Source organism: Triticum urartu, chromosome 1 (genome assembly GCF_003073215.2).
Source record: "Triticum urartu cultivar G1812 chromosome 1, Tu2.1, whole genome shotgun sequence".
Lineage (NCBI taxonomy): Eukaryota > Viridiplantae > Streptophyta > Magnoliopsida > Poales > Poaceae > Triticum > Triticum urartu.
The window spans coordinates 30,133,309-30,157,139 of NC_053022.1; the positions used below are offsets into that span (position 1 = coordinate 30,133,309).

The 23,831-nt window shown below is 46.2% G+C and overlaps 4 protein-coding genes across 4 annotated transcripts; 3 read left to right on the forward strand and 1 right to left on the reverse strand.

Moving 5' to 3' along the window:
- The first annotated feature begins 2,001 nt into the window (after positions 1-2,001).
- Positions 2,002-5,154, forward strand: LOC125546199 (UDP-glycosyltransferase 83A1-like). The gene is made up of 2 exons (XM_048710394.1): positions 2,002-3,204; positions 3,275-5,154. Exons 1-2 carry the CDS (start codon positions 2,694-2,696, stop codon positions 4,243-4,245), a joined length of 1,482 nt encoding a protein of 493 aa, XP_048566351.1. The 5' UTR covers positions 2,002-2,693; the 3' UTR covers positions 4,246-5,154.
- Positions 5,155-10,632: 5,478 nt separating this feature from the next.
- On the forward strand, positions 10,633-13,892 carry LOC125544511 (L-type lectin-domain containing receptor kinase SIT2-like). Its single transcript, XM_048708237.1, has one exon. It carries the CDS (start codon positions 11,779-11,781, stop codon positions 13,786-13,788), a length of 2,010 nt encoding a protein of 669 aa, XP_048564194.1. The 5' UTR covers positions 10,633-11,778; the 3' UTR covers positions 13,789-13,892.
- Positions 13,893-14,044: 152 nt separating this feature from the next.
- On the forward strand, positions 14,045-17,881 carry LOC125544523 (L-type lectin-domain containing receptor kinase SIT2-like). The gene has a single exon (XM_048708246.1). The coding sequence runs from the start codon at positions 15,590-15,592 to the stop codon at positions 17,591-17,593; it is 2,004 nt and encodes a 667-aa protein (XP_048564203.1). The 5' UTR covers positions 14,045-15,589; the 3' UTR covers positions 17,594-17,881.
- Positions 17,882-19,352: 1,471 nt separating this feature from the next.
- LOC125544529 lies at positions 19,353-20,312 on the reverse strand. The gene is made up of 2 exons (XM_048708254.1): positions 19,951-20,312; positions 19,353-19,858 (listed from the first exon to the last, which is right to left on the reverse strand). Exons 1-2 carry the CDS (start codon positions 20,295-20,297, stop codon positions 19,753-19,755), a joined length of 453 nt encoding a protein of 150 aa, XP_048564211.1. The 5' UTR covers positions 20,298-20,312; the 3' UTR covers positions 19,353-19,752.
- Positions 20,313-23,831: the final 3,519 nt, after the last annotated feature.

Consider the following 23,831-nt stretch of genomic DNA (forward strand, 5'->3'; position numbering starts at 1 on the left):
TATAATGACTTTCCTTTCCCGTTGATTTTTTTTCAAACTCGCAGTTTTTTTCTTTTAGCTTGAAAACACAGTCATCACCACTAGATATTCTTCATATATCCACTAACGGTAACCAACTTACTTAATTTCAACATTTTTCCCTTCAAACATGCATAGTGTACTTTTTCCCTGATATGTCCCAGGGGAAGAAGAAATTCTTGATTATCTATTTAAGTTATGAGCGCCACATGTTATTTTACTTCCTCTCTTCTCTTACAGATAACTATCTTCATTTTATCATTTTATTCTCTTACAACGACAATGCTATAACAAGGGAGGACGAAGACAATGGAGGTGGATGGGAAGGAGGGGCATGCAGAAATATGCTGCTTGGTCTTCTTGTAGTGAAACGGTGGCTAGCTAGGGAGACATGGGCGATTATCGAGGATAAAAGAAGCAGGATATAGAATCGATATTTGTCCTTGTATGATCACTTGTTGTCATGTTTGGAAAACGTTTTTGTATTAAATCAATTGTTTAAATAGTACACAAACATTCAACTAGTTTCCTCTATAATAAAATCAACATCTGTGTTACTCGCACGTTCCTTTGTTACAAAACACCTTGCATAATAGGTTTTGTTAAGACAAATCTTTAGCCAAAATTTACGCTGTTAATATGAAAGTTTGTGATACATAATCATAATAAAAAAATAAGTACTATTATCTGAATCCTTCACCGAGGGGTGGAGGTGTCGCCACCTGTATATTGATCCAAGTTAATAAAAACTGAGCCGGTTTATGAGGGAAAACGGGTTGTACACCATGATCTAATTTATGTGAGAAACCAGATTGAAAATCTTGATCCAATTTATGAGAAAAACCAGATTAAAAAACGTTGAAAAAACTTAAAACCCAAGGAGCAACACATCCTGCTAATGCAAGAACAAGGAAAACACAAAAAACACCCCACACACAGTTATAAGACAACACAAAGTTCAACTACGTAAGGATATATGAGGCTGGATGGTGCAGCATAGGTTATATGTTGTAGGGGAAACTTCATTTTTGGCCACTCTAGCTTTTGCCCACTTTGTTTATGTCACTCTAGAATTTGACATTTCACTTTTGCCACTCTTAGTTTTTGAAAATATACCACAATTGCTGTTCGTGGAAAAAGCAAAATTTTCACAGTGACAATTGTGATACATTATCGAAAGCTAAGAGTGGTAAAAATGAAACAAAAAATATTTGCTTTTGCCACGGCATGGCATTTGAGATATATTGTCAAAAGTTAAGAGCGATAAGCGTTAAATTCTAGAATGACATAATCAAAGTGGGCAAAAACTAGAGTGATGAAAACAAAGTTTTCCCAATGTTGTAACCACCCACAAGACAACATGGTGACAAAGTCAGCAGTCGAAAGAGCAAACCACCAGCGACAACGTTGAAACCACTAACATAGGATAATGCAGCGTTCCACCGTCAAGGAGCTGCACCACTACCAGCCCCGGTCTTGCCAGTGGCAAGGTGAGAATGACGGAGGGAAAATTGCTGGATCCATTAGGGTGGTCTCACCCGTATCAGGTGAGAATGACAAAAGTAAGTACTTTTGAATGTGCATCCAAAAGTATACTAGCAGGGGTAATTGTTGGCCAAAGCTCGCGTTGCGACACGTAATCTGCAAGGTATTCCAGAAAGGAGGGCGTAGTAACGTTTCAGAAGTCTGGAGGGAGCAAAAGAACCGTCGCCTGCTTTGCAAGAATGTTTTGTATTCATTATCTCCTTGAGACAATAAATCATGATACACGTAACATCTTGAGCAAACACATGATTCATTTTGCAGTACATATTTTTGTCCGTTATATTTTATATCGGTCGAATGTTCCGAGCTGCGTATGCTAGGCAGTGTTACCCAAGGATCAACTTACTATTGAAACCAGACAGCACGCACCATGTACATGTACCCAAAAATCGGCATGTCGTCGGAGTTCAACCTATAATTTGCGCGGCGTAGGTAGAAGTACCTGAAATGCTCAAAAAATAAAACAGATAAAATGTGGTACACAGCTTTAAATGGGGTAAAATTGATATAAATTGCTTAAATGAGGTAATCCCTGTCAAAAATGACAAAAGATGGGACAAAAAAATAGATTCCTTTTGTTCCATACGCCTCCCAGGCTCCCAGCTGGGAGCCAGGTTCCATTACGTCATCTTGGGCGAAGTTATTGTTGCTTCTTACTTGGCATATATGCAGCAAACTATCCTCGTGAAGACTTGGTAAAAGAACTAGCTTCTAGTAGAGCCACTGAACAGCACCTCAGTTGTCGAGTTGCCAAATGTGTTTATCTCCTATGCTTCTAAAAAACTATGCCTAGACAGTCACAAGAAACTCTCCAACGAATCAAATGCAAGTACAATGCCTGATCATAAAATACAAGCACAATGCCAGACCCTAACTATTCTTCTTGCTGTGCAAACCCCAACAAGAAACCCCAACAAGAACCGACTCAATTTTTTAGAAGATCCAAGAACGAGATTAGTCGCTGGAGCAACAAGAATTATACCTTCTTCGTGGCTCTTGGTGCGTGTCTCCACACTTAGCATCTCACTATAAATTCTGCTGGTCACTCATTCGGATGATATAACAACCACACAGCATCGACAGCTACTAACCTGGAATCACCGGGGCGTGAATCTCAGTTATTTAGGTCAATGGCGTGTCCACCGCACGCGATCGTCATCCCCTACCCGGCACAGGGCCACGTCATCCCGCTCATGGAGGTCGCGCACGCGCTGGCCGACAGGGGCTTCAACGTCACCTTCGTCAACACCGAGTTCAACCACGCCCGTGTCGTCGCCTCCATGTCGAACGGCGCCGGCAGCGGCCTGGGCCGGATCCGGCTCGTGGCGGTGCCGGATGGCATGGCCCCCGGGGAGGACCGGAACCAGCTGGTGAAGTTGACCATACTCATGGCGGAGTTCATGGCGCCGCGGGTGGAGGAGCTCATTCTCCGGAGCGGCGAGGCGGCGGTGCTGGACGGCGTGTGCCCGGGCAAGATCACCTGCATGGTCACGGACTACAACGTCGGGTATTGGGCGGTGGACATTGCTCGGAGGACCGGGATCCGGGTGGGGGCCGTTTGGCCGGCGTCAGCCGCCGTCATGGTCACCTTGCTGAGCTTTCCTAAGCTGATTGAGGACAACATCATCGATGCGGAAGATGGTATAGCTGATCGAGCAACTTATTTGACTTCTCTTACATTATTTACTGACCAGTTCGTATTTGCATGCAGGGTCTACAGTGGGTGAAGGAACATTCCAGCTGAGCCCCGACATGCCTCTCATGCACAGCGCCCACCTCGCATGGAACTGCATCGGCGACCACGACCAGCAGGCGACCCTCTACCGGCTCCTTTGTGACGGCGTCCGCGCAATGGAGCAGTGCGACTTCGTCATCTGCAACTCCTTCCAGGACGCGGAGCCGGCATCTTTCAAACTCTTCCCCAACGTCCTCCCCGTTGGCCCGCTCCTCACCGGCGAGCGCAGCGGCAAGGCCGTCGGCCACTTCTGGCAGCCGGAGGACGACGAGTGCATGTCCTGGCTCGACGCGCAGCCAGAGAGATCCGTAGTGTACGTGGCCTTCGGCAGCTTCACCATGTTTAACCGGCGCCAGTTCGAGGAGCTCGCGTTGGGGCTGGAGCTCTCCGGCAGGCCATTCCTGTGGGTCGTGCGCCCGGACATTGGGCACGGCGCAGTGCACGACTACCCGGAAGGCTACCTGGACCGGGTGTGCGGCCCCGGTGGCCAGGGCAAGCTCGTCTCCTGGTCGCCGCAGCAGCGCGTGCTGGCGCACCCCGCGGTGGCGTGCTTTGTGTCGCACTGCGGGTGGAACTCCACCATGGAGGGCGTTCGGAACGGCGTGCCGTTCCTCGCCTGGCCCTACTTCGCCGACCAGTTCGTCAACCAGGTGTACATCTCCGATGTGTGGAAGGTCGGCCTCAAGGCCGTCGCCAACGAGTCGGGAGTCATAACCAAGGAGCACATCGCCGGCAGGGTGGAGGAGCTGATGGGGGACCCCGGCATGAGGGAGAGGGTGGAGGCCATGAAGAAGGGCGCACACGAGAGCATTCAGGAAGGTGGCTCCTCGCATGGAAACTTCGATGCTTTTGCGGAGGCCATGAAGAATGCGGCGCCTGAGAGTGTTCAGGACGGGGGCTCCTCACATGGAAACTTCCACTCTCTTGCGGAGGGTATGAAGGCATGATCATCTGGTGCTCGATTGTACGTGTGGTAGTGTGTGCAATTTTGCATTCCCAAACAGAATAAAAAGTTCGACCATAACCATTAGCCTCTATATTTGCTGCTTTTCTGTTCCGTCCCGAATTACTTTGTCGCAGAAATGGATCTGGATGGATGGAATATAAGACGTTTTTCGACACTGTCAGACTCTAAACACATCTTAGAAAAAGTTACAGAGATAATACCTGAGAATTTTGGGTGCGTCCGTAGATAACATGATGAGGAGCAGCAGTGTAGCCCCAAGGCCAAGACAGGGAGGCCGCGACGAGGCCTTGTCAGGAACTAAACGGAGGCAGGATGTCAGCCACTTCCTATTCTACGCTTAAAGCACTGTAACGGTACACAGCGCACACACCACCTGACCGCTTGCGTAGTGAGCCGGCCCATGTGGAATCTTTTTCCGCTGGTTTTTGGAAGGTTCCCCCAGTTTTTTGGTGCGGTTTTTTCTGTGGTTTATTTTAGAACAGCTTTTATTCTATTTTTTTCTTTTTCTTCTTTTTTCTTCTCTTAATTTGTGATTTTTTTTCAAATTCATGATATATTCATAAATTCATGAACTTCTTTTACATCCTAAAATTAATTTTAAATTCATGAAACTTTTAAAATACACAAATCCTTTCCAAATCTGTGAATATTTTTGAAATCCACAAACTTTTTTTCAAAATGAATGAACTTTTTAAGTCCGCAACTCTTTTCCAAATCCGTGGTTTTTTCCAGTAGTGAACTACTAAAACAGTAAAGATACGACAAACTACCCATGTTGAAATCAATGTGAAGTGGCAGTCATTAAATAAGCAGATTTATTCTCGATCAAGATTGCTTTTCACAAGAACTTGCCAGGAAGGGGAAGGAAGGAGGGGAGGGCATACCTTGGACCTTGTCTAAGACCTGCAGCTCGTCAGGAATGAGTCGGAGATGCTGCTGCTCCTGCTACTGCAAGCTTCCGGTCGTCTATAGGGAGGCTGGGGTGCCGCATCGAGGGCCGGCAATAGGGCGCAGATGGAGCCCATGATAGCCCTCACGGATAGTTACTGTTAGACTTATAATATAAGTCATGTACCCCTTCGTATTTATCCCGTTGTATAAGAGGTTTTCTGTATATGTTCCACACCTGTACATGTATATATATATCGGCCTATGGCCTCATGGGAATACAAGTTGCATATTCCTAACATGGTATTAGAGCTTTAGATTTTTTTAGCACGGGCAACTCGTGCGATCCAACCCTGTGCCGCCGGCCTTCTCCTTTGTCCGGCTGTGCTGTTCCGGCGTTGATCTCCTGCGGCCTCTTCCGTCGCGTCGCAGCCGCTGCCGCTGCTTCTTTCATTGGTCAACGCCCTCCCTCCCACACTCGATCTTCATCAACGCCCGTGGTCGCTACTCTGCCTGAAGTCCTGATCCAGTGGGAGGATCCAACCGCCAGGTCTCGCCCGTGATCCAGTCGCCCGGTCCCGCCCACGATCCAGCTGCCCGGTCCTGCCCGTGACCCAGCCGCCAGGTCCCGCCCACGATCCAGCCACTGCTGCAGCCGGGTCCCAACTGCTCTCGATCAGTCGCCAGGTCCCGATTGAGACTCCTGATCGTTGGCCACCACTGATTCCTTGGGCCTGATCGAGACTCCTGCCGCAGCTGCAGATCCAGGCTCCTGATTATCGGTCTAAAAAAAAAGGCGCGATGTCTCTGTCCTCGGGCTATGTTGCTGTCCCTCGCTGTCCGGTGATCTTTGATGGTACTAACTACACCGAGTTTACTGGCTTCATGCGCATTCACATGTGTGGCATCCGTCTTTGGGGTGTTCTTTCTAGCGAGGTCTGCTATCCGCCACGTCCAGTTCCTCCGGTGGCCCCTACTCCGCCAACTCCATCGGTTCTTCCTACGGATGCTAATCAGGCCGCCAAGGATGCGGCTAAGGTTGCTGATGAGGCTGCTGATCGTGCTTATGATGAGAGGGTTTTGGCTTATGAGGAGGCTCTTCAGACGTATCATGGTGCTCTGTCTGTTTACACCCAGTGGCTTGATGATGATGCTCATGCTGCAGCTGTTCTCACTGCTAGTGTTCTGCCTCAGTTTGCTTTTGAATTTCTGGGTCTTTCTACTGTCTTTGAGATGTGGACCCGTCTTCGTGAGCGCTATCAGCCCTCTGGTGATGCCTTATACCTCTCTGTGATCCGTCAGGAGCATGCTCTTCAGCAGGGTGACTCTACTGTTGATGACTTCTATGCACAGAGTTCTGCTATCTAGCGCCAGCTTGATTCTCTTCGTAGTGCTGGGTGTCGTACCTGCCCCTGTTGCCAGGCTGTCCAGGCCAATTTGGAGTTTCATCGCGTCTATGAGTTCTTGTCTCGGCTCCGTAAGGAGTTTGAGCCCCGGCGTGCTCAGTTGTTTGCTCGTGGCCGTATTTCTCTCATGTAGGCGCTTTCTGAGATTCGTGCTGAGGAGACTCGCTTACGTGGTGCTGGTTTGCTGGAGGTTCCCTCTGTGCTCGCTACTCGTGCTCCTACGCCACTTGCTCCACCGACCCCTTCTCGCTCGAGTGCTCCGCCGCTCTTGCCCACTCCTTCTGGAGGCTCAGGTCGCCCCCGTCCACATTGCGTCTATTGCAACAATGATGGTCATCTTGAGTCTCAGTGCTACACGAAGAAGAAACACCTGCGCAAGGCTCGCTCATCATCTTCCGGGACTTCGTCATCTACCTCGACAACTTCAGCCATTGCTTTGACTGAGCAGGATATTCTGAGACTTAAGCGTCTGCTCGCGGCTTCAGGTTCTTCCTCGACGGGTACTGCCGGTTCTGTGACTGATGCTTCCCGCACTGAGCAATCACCCTCTACACAGTCAGGTACATCCCCCTGGGTTCTGGACTCTGGAGCTTCTTTTCATATGTCTTCTCATTCTTCCACTTTGTCCTCTCTTCGATCACTGGATTCTCCTATTCATGTCTTCACTGCTGATGGTACTCCACTTTCTGTTGCTAGTAGAGGCAATCTTACTACTCCTTCTTATTCTGTTCCTGATGTTGCTCATGTTCCTCGACTTACCATGAATTTGTTTTCTGCTGGTCAACTTACGGATTCTGGTTGTCGCGTCATCCTTGACGTTGACTCTTGTTCTGTCCAGGACCGTCACACGCACACTCTGGTTGGGGCTGGCCCTCGCCGCCGTGATTCTCATGGTCTTTGGGAGTTGGACTGGCTTCATGTTCCTTCTGCTGCCACCACCATCGCCAGTTCTTCCGCTTCTGTCGCCTCCGTCACTGGTTCCTTCCAGCAGTGGCATCATCGACTTGGTCATCTATGTGGTTCTCGGTTGTCTTCTTTAGTTCGTCGAGGCCTTCTGGGGTCTGTCTCAGGAGATGTCTCTTTAGAGTGTCAGGGTTGTCATCTTGGCAAGCAGATTCAGTTACCATATTCACATAGTGAGTCAGTGTCCAAACGTCCTTTCGATTTAGTCCATTCTGATGTATGGGGTCCGGCCCCTTTCGCTTCGAAAGGTGGTCATAAATACTATATTATTTTCATAGATGATTTCTCTCGTTACACATGGCTTTATTTCATGACTTCTCGTTCTGAGGTGTTGTCTATTTATAAGCGTTTTGCTGCCATGGTTCATACTCAGTTCTCTTCATCCATTCGTGTTTTTCGTGCTGACTCCGCTGGCGAGTATATCTCTAAGATGTTGCGTGGTGTTCTTGCTGAGCACGGGACTCTTTCTCAATTCTCTTGTCCTGGTGCTCATGCTCAGAATGGTGTGGCTGAGCGAAAGCATCGACATCTTCTTGAGACGGCTCGTGCATTGATGATTGCTGCCTCTCTCCCGCCTCATTTTTGGGTTGAGGCCGTCTCCACATCCACCTATCTTATCAATATACAACCTTCCGCTGCTCTACAGGGTGGTGTTCCTTTCGAGCGACTTTTTGATCGTTCTCCCGATTATTCGATGCTTCGCTCGTTTGGTTGTGTTTGCTATGTTCTTCTTGCCCCTCGCGAACGCACCAAACTGACCGCTCAGTCTGTTGAGTGTAAGGGCTATCGTTGTTGGGATCCTATTGGTCGTCGGATGCGTATCTCTCGAGATGTGACTTTTGAAGAGTCTCGTCCCTTCTACCCACGCCCATCTTCCTCGACTTTTTCAGTGCAGGATATCTCTTTCCTCACTTTTCCTGACTCACCTATCACTCCCGCCGAGACTGTACCTCTCCGTTCTACTTCCTCTCCTTCTCCACATCTAGTTGATTTGCAGCCACCATCATCCCCAGTCTCCTCGCCTCGCATGTCACCGGGTTCTCCACCTTCATCTCCGGTGACTTCCTCCCCGGTCTCCTCTCCCAGCCTGTCACCGGATTCTACACCTTCATCTCCGGTGACTTCTTCGTCGCCAACCCCTGATTCTACCTTGCCGATTCCTCCTTCTATTATTCCATCTTTTCCTCAGCATTACACTCGTCGTCCACGACCAGTTGATGCCTCTGTGGATGGGTCGTCATCTTCCTCTCAGCCTACTTATGGCTTGCGTTCTCGTCCTCGTCCGCCTGTTGATCGCTTTGGATTTCCCACCGCTGGTGCTGCTGTTCTTGAGCCGACTTCTTACCGTCAGGCTGTTGTTCATCCTGAATGGCAGTTTGCGATGGCAGAGGAGATTGCTGCTCTTGAACGCACTGGTACCTGGGATCTTGTTTCTCTTCCTCCCGGAGTCCGTCCGATCACTTGTAAGTGGGTCTACAAGGTTAAGACTCGCTCCGATGGTTCTCTTGAGCGTCACAAAGCTCGTCTTGTGGCTCGTGGTTTTCAGCAGGAGCATGGTCGTGATTATGACGAGACTTTTGCTCCTGTGGCTCATATGACCACTGTTCGTACACTTCTTGCCGTTGCCTCTGCACGCCACTGGTCTATATCTCAGCTTGATGTTAAGAATGCCTTTCTTAATGGTGAGCTGCGTGAGGAGGTGTACATGCAGTACCACCTGGGTATTCTGTTCCTGATGGCATGGTATGTCGTCTTCGTCGCTCTCTCTATGGCCTTAAGCAAGCCCCCCGCGCCTGGTTTGAGCGCTTTGCCTCTGTGATCACTGCTGCTGGTTTTTTAGCCAGTGCTCATGATCCAGCATTGTTTATTCACCTTTCTCCTCGTGGACGGACTCTTCTTCTTCTTTATGTTGATGACATGATCATCACGGGGGATGACCCCGAGTATATTGCCTTTGTAAAGGCCCGTCTTAGTGAGCAGTTTCTTATGTCTGATCTTGGACCTCTTCGCTACTTTCTTGGGATTGAAGTCTCTTCTACCTCTGATGGCTTTTTATCTCCCAGGAAAAGTATATCCAGGATCTTCTTGCTCTGCTCTTACTGACGAGCGCGTTGTTGAGACTCCTATGGAGCTCAATGTTCACCTCCGTGCTACTGATGGTGATCCTCTCCCTGATCCGACGCGTTATCGTCATCTTGTTGGCAGTCTTGTCTATCTAGCTGTCACTCGTCCGGACATCTCTTATCCGGTTCATATTCTGAGTCAGTTTGTTTCTGCCCCCACCTCGGTTCACTATAGTCATCTCCTTCGTGTTCTTCGATATCTTCGAGGCACGATCTCTCACCGTCTAGTCTTTCCCCGCTCCAGTTCTTTACAGCTCCAAGCCTATTCGGATGCTACGTGGGCTAGTGATCCTTCCGATCGCCGTTCACTTTCTGCTTACTGTGTTTTTCTTGGTGGTTCTCCCATTGCCTGGAAGACGAAGAAACAGCTTGCAGTTTCCCGTTCGAGTGCCGAGGCTGAGTTGCGAGCAATGGCTCTTTTGACGACAGAGGTGACTTGGTTACGATGGTTACTTCAGGATTTTGGTGTTTCTGTCACTACACCGACTCTGCTTTTATCTGACAGTACAGGTGCTATCAGCATTGCACGTGATCCTATGAAGCATGAGTTCACCAAGCATATTGGTGTTGATGCGTTCTATGTGCGCGCTGCTGTGTAGGATCAGGTTATTGCTCTTCAGTATGTGCCTTCCGAGTTACAGTTGGCGGATTTCCTGACGAAGGCTCAGACTAGAGCACAACATGGCTTTTATCTCTCCAAACTCAGTGTTGTTCATTCACCATGAGTTTGAGGGGGGTGTTAGAGTTATAATATAAGTCATGTACCCCTTTGTATTTATCCCGTTGTATAAGGGGTTTCCTGCATATGTTCCACATCTGTACATGTATATATATATCGGCCTATGGCCTCATGAAAATACAAGTTGCATATTCCTAACAGTTACGTCAGTTTTAAGCGATCGGAATAATAGCTATTAATCAGCCGCCTCCGAATGAACACAGGAGATCGCAGCAGAGATCACCCTGGAAAAAGAACAGGGCATGAAAAACAAATGTAAGGCAGTAGTATAACTAATTTACCAATATGTAAGGTAGTAGGTAGCTAGGCATTGTTACATCTATCGAGTCGAGTCGAAAAAAGAGTAAAAGATCATAAAAGGCTGAATTTGTACAGCCACCCTACATAGACTAAGTCGAGTAGAATAACATTTTCTCCCCCCTTCACCCACAGAAAAAGGAGTGAACTCTTGGACAAAACAACCAACATATATTATTATAATAGACAAATCGCATTCAAGCAATTTAGTGCTGCGACACTAACAATGACTAATACCCTACACAGACAAAGGAGTTATGACTTATGAAGCCATGGTTGGCATATGTATACGACTGACTTGTGCAAGCCAAAGATTATGTCACAACATGAGAACTTGGCCAGATGCACCACACTTGCAGCAAGGTAATTGCCACCAGCCACAACTAGATCAGAGAAATATATCTGCTCATCAACAAGTCAAAGATTATGTCACAACTTAAAAAGAACTTGGCCACACTTGCAGCAAAGTAATTTCCACCAACCACAATTAGAGAAATATATCTGCACATCTGACATCACAGCTAGCTTTCATTGTCCTAGATTGCCGCCGCAGGTCCACCATTGTTCATGATGTCCACAACTTCCATGAAATCAGAGTTTGCCACCAGCCTCTTGAGTGATCTCCACAATCTAACAATGACGATTGACTTAGGACTTACGAGGCCATGGTTGACATATGTATATGACTGACTTTGTGCAAGTCAAAGATTATGCCATCACAACTTCAGAAGAACTTGGCCACACTTGCAGCAAGGTAATTTCCACCAACCACAACTTATAGAAATATATCTGCACACCGACATCACAGCAGCTTTCATTGACCTTGACTTTGCAGTGTAAGACTGCTTTGCGTCTAGCTCAATGCCTCAATCCACACGTGCTTGATATGAATGAAGCCAGCAGAAGTATGATCCAAAGAAGCAATATTTTGCTGTGCACAATACAATACTGCAGGAGTTGGTCAGAAGATGCTTTTCCAGAGAATCTGACCAACTGCAGCAAAAATACTGCCAAATAGTAGAGGGCAGGCTTGCTTATGTGATTATGTCTCTCCATCTTTCTTCATTTCGTTTAGTAACTTCTGTTCATCCGGAGCCATGAGAAGCATCAAGCGTCTCTCCTTGCTCCAGCATCTCCTCTTCTTCTTCCTCTTCCTCTTCCTCATCCTCGATCTTTCAGAGCTTGCTACCGGGCAACAAGACCAATTCGTCTACTCCGGTTTCGCAGGCGCCAACCTCGCCCTCGACGGTACCGCCACCATCACACCAGACGGCCTGCTTGAGCTGACCAACGGCACCTTCCGGCTCAGAGGCCATGCTTTCCACCCGACTCCATTCTACTTCAGCAGGGCGCCCAACGGGACAGCGGTTCAGGCGCCTCAGTCCTTTGCTGTCTCGTACGTGTTTGCCATCTACTGCATCCAGGCCCAGACCTGCGGGCACGGCATGGCCTCGGTCGTCGCCGCGAGCAGCAACTTCTCCGACACCATGCCCACCCAGTACCTGGGGCTCATCAACGACCACAACAACGGCGACCCAGCCAACCGCTTCTTCGCCGTCGAGCTCGACACCAACTGGAACGACGAGTTCAAGGACATTGACAACAACCATGTCGGGATCGACATCAACAACCTCGTCTCAGTGAAATCCAGCAGCGCCGGCTACTACGACGACCGCAACGAGGGTAACTTCCAAAACCTGACACTCGCGAGCTACAAAATGATGCAGGTGTGGGTGGAGTATGATGGAGATCGCAGGCAGATCAGTGTGAGCTTGGCTCCAGTAGACATGGCCAAACCCACCAAACCACTGCTCTCCACCACCTACAACCTCTCAACGGTGCTCCCAGACATGGTTTACGTTGGCTTCTCTGCCTCGACGGGCTCATTCGACTCGCGGCAGTATGTGCTTGGTTGGAGCTTCGGCATCAACAGGCCTGCTCCAGCAATCGACATCACCAAGCTGCCCAAGCTGCCTCGTCAAGGTCCGAAGCCTAGATCCAAGGTATTGGAAATCATACTACCAATAGTTTCTGCGACATTTGTTCTTGCTGTGGGCACTGTTGTCATTCTTCTTGTGCGAAGGCGGCTAAGGTATGCCGAGCTTAGAGAAGACTGGGAGACTGAATTTGGGCCCCATAGGTTTTCATACAAGGACTTGTTTCACGCCACCAAGGGATTTAAGAACAAGAATCTACTGGGGATTGGAGGATTTGGAAAGGTGTACAAGGGAGTGCTTCCAAAGTCGAAAGTGGAGATTGCTGTGAAAAGGATCTCCCACGACTCTAAGCAGGGAATGAAGGAATTTGTGGCAGAGGTTGCGAGCATCGGCCGCCTCCAGCACCGCAATATTGTGCAGTTGCATGGCTACTGCCGGCGCAAGGCTGAGCTTCTTCTGGTGTATGACTACCTGTCGAATGGAAGTCTCGACAAGTACCTGTATGATCAGGAGAAGAAGCCCACTTTAACTTGGGCCCAGAGATACAAAATCATCAAAGACATTGCGTCTGCCTTGCTTTACCTTCACCAGGAATGGGAGAAAGTTGTATTGCATCGAGACATCAAGCCAAGCAATGTGCTCCTCGATGATGGACTGAATGGGCGGCTGGGTGACTTCGGCTTAGCAAGGTTATATGACCACGAGACTGGCCCTCAAACCACACATGTTGTTGGCACCATTGGATACCTAGCTCCTGAGCTAGCACACACCAACAAAGCAACCCCACTTAGTGATGTATTTTCCTTTGGCATGTTTGTTCTTGAGGTCACTTGTGGGCGGAAGCCCATCGAGCCAACATCACAAGGCAACCAACTCACCTTGGTCAGATGGGTGATTGACCATTGGCACCAAGGATTTCTCACAGATGCAGTGGATACCAAGCTCCGAGGTGCCTACAATGTTGATGAGGCATGCCTAGCTCTGAAGTTAGGATTGCTGTGCTCACACCCATTAATCAATCTAAGGCCCAACATGAGGCAGGTTATGCAGTATCTCAATGGTGATATGCCACCCCCAGATCTAAATCTGACACACATGAGCTTCAACATTCCATCCTTGATGCAGAACGAAGTTTCCGTAGACGACTTGCGTGCAGCCTTGATGGTGTAAATTCCACTTTCTTTTTCCAATTTAGATGCACATTTGTCCAAACTCAAACATTTGTCCAATGTATTTACATGTGCAAGACCTATATAGAGAATTATTCTTGGTTAGTATGAAAGCTCTTATTTTGTATGGTTTATCATAGCCTGTAAGAACGAGACCTAGATATGTTGGGCGTGTTCAGGAGAACACAACTACACAAGTACTTACATGTGTCCTGCAAGGCGCTATGCACTTGTTGGGCAGTAGCATGGCAACTAGCCCTTAGGGTATGTGCAATGGTAGAGAAGACAATATTCCCTAAACCCACCACAACGGTGGCCGGGTTGTGTTCAACAAGTGGAACCCATGCCTTCAAGTGGTGTGCCACTTAATGAACACATACATGCCTCCAACACAAACTCATATACACACTTGTTCCATACATGGTCTTTGCTTTGAGCGACCAGAGCATAGTAGGCTTTTTGCAAGGCATGTATCCGGTTGGAGCGAGCAACCAAGGAGATGTTTACCCCAGATGGTGATGGTTTAGTCTTCGGAACGGCCCTCCAATACCTTAGGAGGTACTCTTTTCGTCGAACCATGACATTTTAATCTTTGTACAGTGAGTTTGTCATGCTGCAGTGGTGAAGTACTCCCCACTTATGCCAATTGCCAAGAGGTTCTGTGTTCGACACAACCTCTCTGCATTGCACTCTGCAAGAATAAGGCTTGCCTTGTATAATCCTTTCCCCTACCCCACCTGGTGTGGAAGCTTCTAGAACTGGGTTTGTCTTTTTTGTTTCCGGGTGAGTTCGTCTTTGTTTGGACTGTTGTGCATCTTGCTCTGTACAGACCGGGTGTGAACTCTATGCAGTTGGTACCGTCTCGATGCAACATTGGAGTCAGTAAAGCTCTCATTATTATTGAGAAAAGGGTTATCCTACAACGATTCCTGACAATGAACAATTTAGAATGCTATATACTCCTAGACGTCTGCCTTATGCACGTGTAGCCATGGAAAGCTACACTACATAGACGAGTGACTTGTGAGGCCATGTGCAGTAGTCAACATGGAAAAGCAAGGCCGACGCACATGAAATAAATTACGAAGGCATGCGTAGCTGCAAATAAAATATAACCGCAGAGCAAAGATTTTTCCACAACTTACCTAACCATGTACCCTGAATGTCGGATTCCCTCCATGGTAGGTAATCTTTACACATCACAAACTGAAGCTATGTGTCTTGTGCAGCAGATGTTAAGTTGACTGCACGCATTTATCAAGTAACAATAAATAACTGTATCATAAGGAAAACATAATTAAAACAAAATTGTATTCTGATTTATGCTCCAGGCTGTGTAAATTTGGGCTTCAGTTCTTTTCAGGATACAGTAAAATATGTATTGTTAATTGCAAATCAGAAAAGAAACATGGTGGCTGACCAATGTGGAAAGCTACATAGACGACTGACTTTTCAAGTCATGCATGCATGTGTAACCACCGAAAGCTACATACAAAATAGACTTATGAAGCTATGTGTAGTGGAGAATATGGGAAAGCAAGGACGACTGACTTTTGCACTGAAGTCATGAGATGAGTGGCTAAGAATTTCCTACCCTACAAATAAATTACAACCACGAGGGTAAGATCGTGCACTGAAGTCATGTATAGCTTGTTTTTTCAAAACGTGTTCTTGGTATAGCATTTGCAGACGACAATGCCTGTGGAAAAAAGAGGGCAGGATAGCAACTTTTACCTCACTGCAGATTAAGTTAAATAGCATTGCAGTCTGCTCCTGCAAGCACAGAGAAGCACCCATCTCAGATGAAGTTCTTCCTCCTCTGTTTCCTCCTCTGTTTTGGCCTCAAGCCTGCGTTTTTCACTGCAGCAAGCGATGACCAACTCTTGTACCATGGCTTCACAGCCGGTACCAACCTCACCGTCGACGAGGCTGCTTCAGTCACGCCGAACGGACTCCTTGAGCTAACCAATGGCTCGCTTGGTTGCAAAGGTCATGCGTTCTACCCAACTCCGTTGCACTTCCGCAAATCGCATAATGATACAGTGCAATCTTTCTCAGTCGCCTTCGTGTTTGCCATCCACTCTAGCTACCCCATCATGAGCCGACAGGGCTTGGCTTTCGTTGTCGCCCCAAGCATGAACTTCTCAACTGCATTGGCCAACCAATACTTGGGCCTCATGAACTCCCAGAACAACGGCAACTTGAGCAACCACATCTTCGCCATCGAGCTAGACACCGTCCTAAACATCGAGTTCAAAGACATCAACACCAACCATGTAGGTATTGACATCAACAGCCTCCAGTCTATAGAGTCCAACTCTGCAGGATATTATGATGATAGGAACGGTACCTTCCAAGACATGGTTCTTGCTAGTGGTGATGCAATTCAAGTGTGGGTGGACTACAATGGTGAAGCCAAGAAAATCAGTGTGACCATGGCTCCCCTTCAAATGGCAAAACCTACAAGGCCACTCATATCGACAAATTATGACCTCTCGAGTGTGTTGCAAGATCCATCCTACATCGGCTTCTCATCTTCAGGTGGAGAGGTCGACTCAAGACATTATGTACTTGGTTGGAGTTTTGGGATGAACAAACCAGCCCCACTGATCAATTCTGTGAAGCTGCCAAAGCTACCTCAGCCAAAGCATCAATCAAAGCTGCTGAAAATCATCCTACCTATAGCGAGCGCAATCTTCGTATTTGCTGTGGGTTCTATGGTCATTTTACTAGTGAGGAGAAAATTGAGGTATGCTGAGCTAAAAGAAGATTGGGAGATCGAGTTCAGGCCACATCGGTTCTCATACAAGGATTTGTTCCATGCCACAGAAGGATTTAAGAACAAACACCTACTTGGTGCAGGAGGATTTGGGAAGGTATATAAAGGGGCCCTTCCATCAACAAAACTAGAGGTTGCTGTGAAGAGGGTATCGCACGAGTCCAGACAGGGTCTAAAGGAGTTTGTTGCTGAGGTTGTCAGCATTGGCCGCATCCGACATCGTAACCTTGTTCAGTTACTTGGCTATTGTAGGAGAAAAGATGAACTCCTTTTGGTGTATGACTACATGTCAAATGGTAGCCTTGATAAGTATTTGTATTGTGATGATCCAATGCTTATACTAAACTGGGCTCAGAGGTTTCGGATAATAAAGGATATTGCATCAGGCTTGCTGTACCTCCATGAAAAATGGGAGAAAGTGGTCATCCACCGTGACATCAAAGCAAGCAACGTACTCCTTGATAGTGAAATGAATGGGAGGCTAGGTGACTTTGGCCTTGCAAGACTTTATGATCATGGAACTGATATGCAGACCACACATGTGGTTGGTACCATTGGGTACCTAGCCCCAGAACTGATATGCACAGGTAAGGCAACTCCTCTCACTGATGTGTTTGCCTTTGGGATTTTCCTTCTTGAGGTTGCCTGTGGGCAAAGGCCAGTTAACAGCAATGCACGAGCAAATCAACCTTTGTTAGTTGATTGGGTTCTTGAGCATTGGAATAAGGGATCACTGGCTGAGGCAGTAGATACGAGGTTACAGAATGACTATAATGTTGACGAGGCATGCCTAGTGCTAAAGCTAGGACTACTATGTGCACACCCATTTACCAATGCAAGGCCCAACATGCAGAGTATCATGCGGTACCTTGATGGCGATTTGCAATTCCCTGACTTAACAGATACAGACATGAGCTTCAGCCTGCTCTCTCAAATGCAGGGTGAAGGGTTTGACCGTTATGCATTGTCATATCTTTCATTAAACACGAGCATTGGCACAATATCTGGTCTTTCAGGAGGAAGATGATATCAATCTTGGTTGATGTTATAATTATAATATATCTGAGCTTGCATGCCACATATTATATTTAGTACCAAATCATGTAATGTTTGGGGCTAGGTTAGACTTCTCAGAGGCTTTTCTTACTGTGAGGGTAGTGCGTAATTGCTTTTCGAATGGTGTTTACAGCTCATAATTTTAATAACTAAACGAAGAAGCTACCTGCGTACTTGTGGGTTGATTTACATATGCATCATTCAGTTGCTTATCACGTGGTGTTTCACAGCCCACAAATAAATACTATCTTTGCATTAATGGGTTGATTTACATGTATTATTCAGTTGCTTATTGCATGGTGTTTTACAGCTCACAAATATATATGTATACGACATAGAAATTGTGGGAAGTGAGGCCGCGTTTATATATTAATTAGTTACAAACAGAGTGTAGGATTGCAGCCATCTCCACCATTAGAGATGACGCACAACGAAGCGGTGGCGGTTCTGCAGCCTATCTCCCCTTCTCCAACAACCTAATGACGCCGCCGCCCCTTCGCAAGCTGCCCCCATCACACCTCCTTCCTCCCGTGACCGCTCAGCAGCCCCACGATGCCATCCCACTATTGGCACCAAGTGTTACCAACCCGCGAGCTCGCCACCATGCCTGTTATTCTGTCCAGCCTGACTAGAGGTCGGTTGTGGGCCTACACAGTTCCTCCTCTCATCACCACCGCTCGTGCTGCAAAGCTGACGCATGATGTCTGATCTCATCATGTATGATATAGGCAACACAAGTGGAGTGCCAAACACTACCCCCACTGGCACAATCCTAGATGTACTTAATCTTTCAACCCCACCCACATTTAAGTCCAACAGCAGGCAACTTTAAAACAAAATGAGAAGAGTCTAAAATACTTTATCTAGCTTAAGTGGCAACTTAGCAAGGACTGAAAATACAGGCTGGCTGGCTTCACAGGAATATTATACTATAACCACTAGCTCAGACCAGTACGCAGAGATGGCAATACATGTCAGTGTGCCAGACTAGAACAAAAGCCAAAATGATTTCATGAAATGCAAACCAAGACTAGAAAGTTACCAGCTGCTCTTGGCGGAGGTCATCTCCCTCTCTGAAAATTATCTTGGATGATTCCCCATTCGCTGTCTTAAATGTAAAGACACGGTGGATTTTAAGGCACTCTTGAATACGGATGACTCTTTGGTGAAACACTAGTAAGGACAAGTGTAGCTGCTAACAGTGAATGAATTGGCTGAAACGAAATTACCAAATTAAATCAATTAACGGTGAGCAAGTTAATTACCTCATCAAAGTTAGTATGCTCACTAACTACTGGCAACACCTGTCCCAATTTCTCGACTATCAAAGTTAGTATGGAACTAGCAATTTCAATATTTAATAAAGCTGAAACTGACGATTGATCATAACATGTGAGCTTTATATGCAGTAGTTAAGTAAAAAAAAATTGCTGATCATGATTACTAAATGCTGACCGAGACATCATCACATCAACTGGTTGATTTGGTTCACACTTTCCATCTTCCAATCAATACAACAGCTTCTTTAGCTTCCCACACATTATCACAATACTAAACATTGCAAACTATATCAAAGATAACGTGGAGTCGGCAGCTCGATATCATATAAAAGGCTGCCTGGTAGCTAGTAATTTAGAAATTAGATCAAGGAATGTGAAATAGACATGCAGAAGTTATCACATAGATTCCTTTCAACACAGATAAAGTTTGGAATGGTAAAAAAAGTGACATTAGAAACCGAATTCAAGTGTCCTTTGTATTGATCACTGGACAGGACGATATTATATTCATTAAGTCTTGGACTCGGTACGGCCCGACATGCCTAGAGAGCACATTTCCTCTGATGCACATAAGAAATACGACAGTAAAAGACACAAGTCGTGCTGAGATACTGATTATGTCGGCGTATTTTGCCAACGACACATTCAATACAGCTTTCAAGTGATATAGCCTCCATGGTAGACCGCAATCAACCAGTATGAGATGTTGATTCTCCCGAACAGGTTAGCAGACACGAAACATTAAGAATGAAGAGAAGACACATACAACAAGACTCTGATGGCAAATCAGTTTCAACCTGGAAGACAACTCTGGGTTGTGTGTGGGGTTCGAAGCTGCAGAATTCAACAACTAGGCAGGGAACAAAACAAATGTTCCAGCATCTCGCAATCCTCCTTCAATTTGTCGACGGCACTGAAGGCAATCCACGTTAATGAGCCTCTTATTCACCTCGCTCCTTGTTAGGATAAGTGAAAAGGTAGGTCAGAACAGAGTAGAGATCTGTGGGGAGCAACATGAGGGGAGGGGAGGGGACGAACGAGTGAGCACCTCGAGAGGCGGAGGGGGTATGCGGAAGGTGAGGGCGAGGCTGATATGTCGCAGCGCAGGATGAAGCGGGACTCGCCGCGCCGTGCTTGCCCTGCTGATGCCGGTGGTCGCCACGGCCATGGGCGGACGGGCGGCCGGCCGGCCGGAGTGGGGTGGTGATGAGTTCGGGAGAATCGCTGTGCCGCCGGCGCGAGGGAGCCCGGCTGGCTGTACAAGGGTTGGCCCGGCGCGGTGGCGGTGGTGATCCGGCCGGCGTGGCTGCCTTGTCGTCTCCACACTCTGCAGAGAGACAGATGCAAACCGAAACAGGCAAGTGTAGCTGGGCTGGGCTTGTGATTCGGCGGCATCGGAAAATAGAGCCCAGCTCGAATTGGATGCCAGGCCTACTTTGCTCCAAACTTACGCGAAGGCTATATCTCGCTTATAACGGGTCGTTGATATGCTCGCCTAAAGCTCTCTCCTCTGCCCTACAGTTTCTGGGTGGGACCATTTTAGCACACTAGATGAGTCATCGCGCGTTGCCGCGGCACAACCATATATCTTTACTAGTTGATGCTCCGCGCGTTGCCGCGAGAATTTTGTGTGGATTTCAATGTAATTTGCACACAAAAAATAAGTTAACAATTCGAATTAATAATATGAGATTTCATATAGGTAACAATATGCAACAATATGATAGCTTTCATATAGAGGCAATGATTAGAATTATTAGTGCTCTAAATATAATGCAGGTGGGATATAGAATTTATTCACTCTGATATGTATATTTGATTTTGTACTGCTCAAGGCGCATTGAAGTATATGAGAATTTTCGTCAGTTACAATAGAATTTTTCTCCCACTTAGTTACATTAGAACTTATCTCCCACTGAAACAATTGGTAAGGACATGTGATAGATGACATAGAGCAAGGTAATAAATAAATTATCTAATGACCGGACCAAATGTAATAGACCAAGCAACCATATAGCAGGAACCAATGGAAGTAGCTACCTCACATATTGAGACGGGGGACACACAGCAAAGAAAACAAACAGAGCAATGCAAACGCAACCATCCGGCCAAAGGCCATCGATATTGAGAATTTGAGATGCACCTATTGGCACCTGCAGAACATAACAAAAAGGAAGCCAGCACACACATGCACAGAAGGAATATGAAACACGACTTGGTCCTCGCATGCGGCAACAACATCATCCGGCTTCAAAGAACGGCTCTCTGTCATGCTGGCCCAGCCGGCTATACCACTGTACTCACAGCGGATGTGGCACCCAGCCCGCGCGGCAAAGGCCCTCGGCCACATCGCCGCCCGTCCCGGCACAGCAACATTGTGTGGCGTCGTCAGCAGCGCGCGTCGTTGTCGATGCAGGACGGCGCATCGGCACGTGGCGAAGCCCTTCGGCTAGACCCGTCGCTGCGCCCACGGCAAGCCTGGCCATGGAGGTGGCTAACGACGGCTAGCGCGGCGAAGCCTTCTAGCATGACCGCACCCAACGGCCAACGCTACGTCTCCCGACCGGTCCTCCGTGATGACGCCCTCTGGCGTGCACGTGCGTTGGCTGCCCAGGCTACACTTCTTAAAGGGGATGAACTGCATCCGTTACCCATGCATGAGGAGGGAGAAGAAAATCCATCCATTTATATTGAAATACAAAAGTGGGATTTGATGGGCATTGAAGAAGGTGAGAAGGAAACGGAAGCCGTGGTGATTGTAGAGAAGCAGGAAGCACCGACGGAGGGGCCTGCGTTGGTGAATTAATTGTGGAAAGAAACTCCTGTAGATATCAGTGAAGGAGAAGAAGCGGTGCGATCGGGCAGAGCAGTGGGCCTTGGGGCGAAAATGAAGTTGTATGGTGAAGAAACGAAAAAGAGAGAAAGAGAAATTAAATTAGGAGGAATAGGAAAAGTATTTGGAATTGATGATGTGTCTAGAATGCTGAGGTGGACTGAGATGGATGGCTGCATGTAGATCGGTGATGTGGATAGCTTGCATGTCAAGAGAAATTAGATCATCGATGTCATAAAACTATAAAAAAAACAACTCTATAATCGCATGACAAATGTGGTAGTCAAACTATAAAAAAAACTCCCACCATCAAGCAAGTGTAGGAAATATAGATCAGCCCAGGTAAGGAAAGGAGATCAGCCAACTCCTACTGCATAATGGGTTTATATTTTCTTTTTGACATTTTGATGGGATTTAAAGCTCCACTTATATGCATGCTGCCAGTGCATGCTTGCATGCGGACGTGTTGATGGGATTTAAAACCCAGTCACATGCATGCGACTGCATGCTTGCATGTGGCATAGTGCGGAGCCTCTCAACGTCTAGATCAGACGGCTATAATGAACTAATTTAGTTAATCTGTGGGCTACATTAATTTTGATGATGTGGCTCACAGAGAATGTAGAAAATTCCTATTAGTGGGGGCTAGCTATTTAGATATAGTAGATTCGTCCGCTCCATGGCTGCGTTTGCTCTAGTTTTCTTAAGGTTTATTTTTATTTTCCTGTTTTTGTCATCTTTTGTTTTCTTTGTTTTTTCAATTTTTTTCCTTTTTTCTCGCTTTCACTGACTATTTTATTTTCTTTGTTTTTTGTTCTTTCTTGATTTTCTTGTTTTCTAACATTCTTATTCTTTTTAGCTCTACCTTGTTTTCTTTTTTATTTTTTATTTGGTTTTCTTTGTTTCTTTCGTCAGGTTACTTGGGTAGTTTCATTTTTCTTTCTTTTTCAACACATGTCTACGTCGCTTTTATGCACTGTACATTTTTCATATCTCAAGAATATTTTTTATACATGTTAACATATTTGAAATACATGATTAGAATTTTTGAAATATATATTTTGATGTCTATCGTTTTATATACATTGTACATATATTTGGTATACATCTAAAACATTTTAATACATGTTTAATATTTTCCATATACATGATTAATTCTTTATAAATATATGTTTTCATGTCTATTGTTTTCATAAACATTTACATTTTTTGGATACATCTAAAATATGTTTAACATTTTTCCAAAACATGATTAACAATTTTCAAATATTTTTTTGATGCTATTGTTTTTGTACATAAAACATTTATATAGACTTAATAAAATCATATACGTGATTTTGTTTCAAATATAAGTTTTGATGTCTTGTTTTTTCTGCATGCATAGTATATTTTTCTTATACATTAGAAACACATTTTTATACACATTTAACATTTTTTTAATTACAAGAACATTTTTGTACATTGCGTAAACATTATTAAAAAAAACATGTACTCCCTCCGTTACTAAATATAATTCTTTTTAGAGATTCTGCTATAGAGACTACATTCGGATGTATGTAGACGCATTTTAAACTATAAGTCCACACCAGTTACTTCTCCTCCACATGCATAATTCCCCGAATATGCAATATTAGGTTACTCAACATTTTCAAGAGCATAATTCCTCCTGCGTTCAATACAGTTTCCAAATGTGTATAGCCTTCATGCTAGACGGCAATCAACCACTGCATTGGCGGTATGAGATATTTATTTTCCCGAACAGGCTAGGAAACTAACCTGTAATCGCCGATTCGCGCCGCTGGCGCCTGCACGGACGACAACTGGGCCGGCCCAGAAAATGCAGCGAGGTTGTTAGATCGCAAAAGAATGCTCAGAATTCAGAAATGCGGTAGAGCCAGGTTTCGATCTCTTACCTCCTGTGCAGTAACATTCAATTCAAACACAACCATTACGCCGAACTCCCTAAGATGTTTATTTTGAGAACAAATAACCCTTACTATACACCCAGCTATTATGGGTATTATTTTATAATAAAATGAAAACAAAAAAGAAAAATAAATGCACAATATAAAAAATGTGAATTTCAAGAAAGCTCA